At 41.9% G+C, this 6,593-nt stretch overlaps 1 protein-coding gene across 1 annotated transcript; it reads left to right on the top strand.

Annotated features, from left to right (window-relative positions):
- The first annotated feature begins 2,539 nt into the window (after positions 1-2,539).
- On the top strand, positions 2,540-6,253 carry LOC123970626 (ras-related protein Rab-11B). The gene is made up of 5 exons (XM_046048770.1): positions 2,540-2,700; positions 4,183-4,378; positions 4,489-4,682; positions 4,790-4,870; positions 5,509-6,253. The coding sequence occupies exons 1-5, from the start codon at positions 2,661-2,663 to the stop codon at positions 5,652-5,654; spliced, it is 657 nt and encodes a 218-aa protein (XP_045904726.1). The 5' UTR covers positions 2,540-2,660; the 3' UTR covers positions 5,655-6,253.
- Positions 6,254-6,593: the final 340 nt, after the last annotated feature.

Raw genomic sequence — 6,593 nt, 5'->3', positions numbered from 1 at the left:
CTGATTGGTCGACGTGTGGAGAGGGCGTGATTTTCTACAGGTGGAATTTCTTTTTACGTCTTTCTCGATGACAGAAATCACCTGCCTGCAGGCCTGAAACTAACACCAGTACGTTACGTAATATGATGTCTTTAGGAACAACAGGTAACACACCTATGTGTAAATGGGATTGGGTAAAAGGCTGGGATGTTAACAGAATAACATTTTCATATTACCTTATACAGCTGTTATACAGCTGGTCAACAAAAGTCTTGACGCAATCAAATGGTGCAGTAAAGTGTCTGTTATTGATGAAAGCGGGCTATCAAGTCAAAGTCATAAAAGCCTGGTTGTTGCAATACAGTTATAATATAGATAAGCGTGTAGTTGACTGTGTGAACCAGTCAGTATAAGATATTTGCAAGGGGTTATACTGTAGTTGTCAATGTCACCACCTTTATGCAGTGGGAAAACCTTAGCAGCTTTTCATTTCACCCGTACCGGTGTTATATTGAATGTGTATGATGAATAGCAGCCCGGATGAGAACTAGATGGTCCCCTCCTGCTGATTTTCTTACATTTAACTTGCAATTGCGTAGTGCACACTTCACCTGACCAGGGCAAAGGGAAACGTTCATATTAGTGTCAAGAGGTAAGATGGTGGCTCCCTCTGATGGCTGGTAGGAGGAAGTTGTTGTGGTTTGATCAATAGACACTTTACGCCTAGCCATCAACCGGACATTCGGGGGACAATAAAGCGGGACAAAATCCTTCAGAACTCAAAAAACGCATTGGACTCGTAGTAGAGAACAAGAGCTGTAAGCCATTTGTGTACCAAATACATTGACAAGACCAGTGGTTCTCAATGTGGAGTCCGGGGACCACCAGGGGGTCCATGAGGGGGCTCAGGGGGGCCACAGCAAAAAGGGGAATAATTTATTTTCACTAAAATTTCATCCATAAGCAACACAATGACAGAATGTATGACTATTTTTGTCATTGGTTTCATACACTTTATGGAATTAAACATCTAAAAGCAAAAATCCTATCAGATTGGGGACCCTGTGACACAGTCTTATAAAATGGAGGTCTAATTTGTGTCAGTTTAGGGATCTTTGACGTGAAAATATTTTAGGAAGGGCAATGGTGGTTATTTTTAATTGTTCTGATCAAATGTATTGCTAGGGACAGTTCAGTAGCCGCTGGATATTGGTAGGGACATGTCCATACTAAATTCTATGCCCTTGCACCGAACTAAAACTAACAACACTCCTGCAATAAATCCTACCTTCATGAAGATTAAATTGTTATCATTAGTATTATTCAGAGAGGTGCTGAAGGAATTGTATTGTGCCACACTAAGAGGTGTTTTGTGTACATCAATGATGTAAAACTGAACCTTATATTTCCACTGCACACTGAGAACACATAATTTATTTTGCTGCCTGAATCTCCTCAGTAAATTGTTTGGGTTTCTTTTAATGACAGTTTACCCTTTCAGACCTTTAAATTCTAGCATCCCCAAATCAGACTTTTACTGTACAGTGATTGCTGTTGTTATCGCTATCTGTCTCTGTCAAACCATCACCTGGAACCAGGGCCGCCCATAAGGGAGGAAAAGGGGAAAGCTTTCTGGGGCCTAACTGCTTGGGGGGCCCATGCAGTCCAGCACTAATGATGTTCATCCTACATATATGCAAAGATAACCAAATTATATTTTGAACCAAATTACTCACCATTACTTATTAAAATTACTAAAAAACACAATATAAAATACATTTTATTTAATGTTTCTTTAGTAAAATATAACCTGTTTAATAATCAAAACCCCCTCTCCTGAAAATGGTATGAGTAATGTTTGTTGTACCTAATGTCAAAACATTAAAAGTGCACCGCAAGCAGCAGGCCAGGTTAGTGTTTATGTAGGAGATATAGAGAGATCACAGCATGCCTTGACATGAGTAAAGCAGATTTGCGAAGGGCCCATTTACTGGACCTTTTCAGGGGCCCAGTCATTTCTGTGGGCAGGCCTGCCTGGAACATAAACTATCTGCAGTCCTCCACAGCTGCCTGGCCATGACCAATGTCTCTCAGTGGCGCTCCTCACAGCAGCAGAGGATGTGGAGGAAGGCAGAGCCTCTGTTCTGGTTTTGGTTGTTTTGTCTACTAACTTACTACTAAATTGCCAGTATTTCCAAGGACAAGAAGGAACTCTTATAAAAAGGTAGGCTATCCATTTGTCAGACAAAAAAACAAACAATTTATTGAAATGGCAACTATTAAATAAGAGACAACAACTGACTTGCAGTCTTGGGCACGGTATGATTTATTATCAATATAATGAAAAGATGGTTTTGTTGCCAAATAATGAGTAGGCTAATCCATCAAACATAAGAAGCCTAATCAACGTTTTTATTTTAGATCTATGAATGTGACAATGTGGGGAGCATAATTAATAATGACTTTATAGACATTATAGAAACAAAAACACGCAATGGCAAATGTTTTACTTCATTACTTCAGGCCTACCTAAGCTACATACCGGTGAGTCACGTGACGGCGCTGCGCGTCCTGCGCAATGTGCGCATTGTCTTCTGTCATCTTGGCACAACACCCTGGTCAGGGCAGGGAATTTATATTCTGTCTTCACCGCAATCTCAGAAAGGTGACTGTATCAAACAATGGGGAACAGAGACGACGAATATGATTTCTTGTTCAAAGGTAAGCGGAGCAGAAACTGCCCATAGATACGGTTGTTTGGCGTTACCTAGCAGGGGAACTGGCTAAGCTTGGGTTAGCATGCCTGCTAGCTGTGCTAACGTCAGTGTTCGGGTCTAAACAGCTGGCGGTGGCAGCTAACTGTAAGTTAGCTAGCCAGACTGTTTTCTTACCAGCGTGTGACTCCTCATTTCTAATTACCTGCACGTTTACTTGTACTTAGGTTGCGTTAGCGCTTGTATTTGTGTCAAGGTTTGCTGTAAATCATTTCTTTTGCTACATGGATGTTACAGAAAGTAACGTCAGGGCGTGTGGTGAGTTGGCCCAACAAGCTAACTTATAGTAACGTTAGCTAATTAGTCTAACGGATTTGAGGGACTGCATTTGCTGTAATGAAATTCAACTTTGTTGTCATTAAAGAGAAGTTGTCCTTACATATAACCACACTGTAAAACTTAGCGATCCCAACAGGAGCACCAACAGGCCCCCTTTCTTTTGACTGCCTCATGAAATCAGGTACAATTAATGGAAAAGGAAACGAGCTCCCTTCGTGGTAGACCTGCCATTCAGTCTAAACCTGTCGCCCGAGGGAGGGCACTCACTCCATATGAAGTGAATGAAAAGGAAACTGTAGTGTGGCCAGTTTAAGTAAGTGCTTCAGGTAACGTTTCACACGGAGCATCCCAAACACTGCCTTTGAGGGCATAAATCCATACCAAGCAACTATAGATGTGACCTGACCACTGAGTCACTGGTAACATGGTCCTTTTACGCCTTCAGTTTCCTGACAACATGTTGCTGACTCTTTTAATCGATGTGGTATTTTCCTGAATAAGAATCAGCTTGTTATTGTGTTGTCATGTCGAAGCACTCTGCCACTACATGAATCACATGAGGGCGTGTGACTAAGTTGTCCTGCTCGGATTTCAAAGGATGAGCACCGGACTATTCCTTTCAGCTTGCAAAGAAGAGAAACCACAGAGTGTTTTGTAACTTCTATGACTGAGTCACAGGCAATCCTTTGTAACACAAAGCAGTTAACAGGAGCGAGATCGGCTTCCATGGCCCCCAAAGTAATTTTATGCCAAATCATTGATTGAAGTTTGGATGCAGGAATTTTAATATTTCACTGACAAGGAAACATGTACACACATGCTTAAACACATCTATTTAGTAATTAAGTAGGAAAGAGGCCCAGGTCTAGTGTGGCAGCTGGAAAATGGCTGGAGATACTGATGACTGGTAACAACGACAGGAACAGAGGCCTTGAGAAACTGTTGAGTCAGATTTTGCCCGAGAGCTGGCTTTTTCCTGCTTGACTCCCAGCAGGGCAAAGTCTGATAAATTGTTCTCAGTGCGGAAAAAAAGAAAACAAGTCAACGCTTTCATTCTGCCAGAAAATGACCATGACTCAATAATAACCAGACTATAAATCATCCTTGAGTGGTACATGTGCATTATTCAAATGTTTCGTTTTGGTTGCAGTCGTACTAATCGGAGACTCAGGAGTGGGGAAGAGTAACCTGCTGTCCCGTTTCACAAGAAATGAGTTCAACCTGGAGAGCAAGAGCACCATTGGGGTGGAGTTCGCCACCCGCAGCATCCAGGTGGATGGCAAGACAATAAAGGCTCAAATTTGGGACACGGCTGGACAGGAACGCTACAGAGCAATCACCTCAGCGTGAGTGTTTTCTGTCTGTGTGTGTGTAAACGAGCGTATATTGATGCAAATGTTACACTGGAATAAAGATGGTCCGGGTATTGTACTCATCTGGTTTATGCCGCCGCCAGGTATTACCGGGGTGCTGTTGGGGCTCTCCTAGTCTACGATATCGCCAAGCACCTGACGTATGAGAACGTTGAACGCTGGTTGAAGGAGCTGAGGGATCACGCTGACAACAACATCGTCATCATGTTGGTTGGAAACAAGAGCGACCTCCGACACCTCAGGGCAGTGCCCACTGATGAGGCTCGGGCCTTTGCAGGTAAATTATTAAATGCTCTGGTAATAAAGAAGGCCAAGACAGACTTTATAATCTGTAAAATATTCTGAACATGTTTAAAATGTATTTTTTCTCTCTTTCAACATTAGAAAAGAACACTCTCTCATTTATTGAGACATCAGCGTTGGACTCCACAAATGTAGAAGAAGCATTCAAGAACATTTTAACAGGTAGGAAAAGTAAGCACCCAGTGCCACGTATCATGTGACGTCTGATCTGAAGATCTCAACGTTGCCAATGTGGTAGTGTGACGTTGTTGCGCTATGGTGTGGACAGGACATTTCAGTATATATTGTAACTGGCTTTTATTTTGAAGGTTGCAGTTAATATTTCCGCTATGATGATTTTATTTATATTTATATCAAACATTATGGAACGGTTTTAATGCGTTTCTTTCCATGAATGTGTTTACGTTTATAATGGTCTTTATGTGACGGGGATATTTCTTTCCTAAGAGGACATGTTAGAGTTTTACCACGGGAAGTATAGAGGACACTTTATTTGGCTTACCGCACTTCAGTTGACGTCTCTTCCTCTTGCTTCCGGGACTTTCTCTGGAAGACCTGTTTCTGCTGTTGTAGCTGCTAGTGAATAAATTGCTCCAAGATAATCCTGAGACGCGTGTCCTGGCTTATTATACAACACAACGCAGAGTCAGACCCGCTACACATATATTACATTTCCAATATGACGGCATTAGTTATGTCGGTGCCACAGCTACATGTGCTGAAAAATCAAACCACCTTTGAGAAGTTTAAACAAATGAGCAACATTGCTGTGTTTTTCTTTCTTGAATTTCACTCTGCAGAAATCTACCGCATCGTGTCGCAGAAGCAGATAGCGGACAGATCGGCACACGATGAGTCTCCAGGCAACAATGTAGTGGACATAAGTGTCCCCCCAACCACGGACGGGCAGAGGGGCAACAAACTCCAGTGCTGCCAGAGCCTGTGACGCTCCGTGACACTCATCCTGCACCTCTCCACATCCACCTCAACATCACATCACCTGTGCACTTTTTTTTTTTTTTTTTGACCCTGTCACTCTGCTCACGGCCAACTCTCGTCACGCTGTCCTTGATTTTTCTTTCCGCCTTTCATTCTGTTTTACATAGGACGTTTAAAGTCACTCGTGCTCTTCTCTTCTGCCATGAAAGAAAACTTCAAGAAGCCTTTATGTCACTTGGTCAGTCGAGTTGTCCATGGAGTCAATGTGAAGGTTCCTGCACTGCAGGAACGAGGCAGTGTCTGCTGTCTTAATGAAGCCTGTGAAGTGAACCAAACTCAACGGAGTCCTGTGCAGGGAGGTTGTGAAATACATTTCAATGGTTACCACTAGATGGTGCTGTGTAAATAAACTACAGGCAGTTACTCCAAACTGGTGAAGCAGTATTATGCATCTGACAGTGTGGTTCTTCTATCTTTCTTCTTGCATCAGAAAAGTTATCAAGCCATAAATATCCTCATTATGTATTTATTGAAGAATATTTGGCTTAAGTTGTCATTGTTTTACTTTAAGAACTGTACAAATTTACAATAAAATTCTTAAAAGTAGTGTGTTGGGTTTATATCTTCTTACTGAAAACTGTTTTCTCTGGTTTTAAGATAAGACCTTGCTAAATACATTTACACAAGTACTTCACCTGGTAACAGTTTTGAGGTACTTGTAGGAGGGAGAAATACTCTATACAATTTGGACATGCATTTTTGAGGCAGGCACCTAAGCCAGAGGCCTAGTGACGAAGAGGTAAAGGAAAGCGCGGAGTCTTGTTTTGACAAGTTGAGATGAGTTGTCTGGGTAACTTTGGAGCATGAATTATTCCTGGAGCAATATCATAAAGGTTATGATACAATACGATTTAGATCTCTCTGTGGAAGCAGTTAATCAGAGTGT

The sequence above is a fragment of the Micropterus dolomieu genome, linkage group LG05 (genome assembly GCF_021292245.1).
Source record: "Micropterus dolomieu isolate WLL.071019.BEF.003 ecotype Adirondacks linkage group LG05, ASM2129224v1, whole genome shotgun sequence".
Taxonomy (NCBI): domain Eukaryota; kingdom Metazoa; phylum Chordata; class Actinopteri; order Centrarchiformes; family Centrarchidae; genus Micropterus; species Micropterus dolomieu.
The sequence above is the reverse complement of the archived record's forward strand: the minus strand, read 5'-3'. Positions and strand labels throughout refer to the sequence as shown.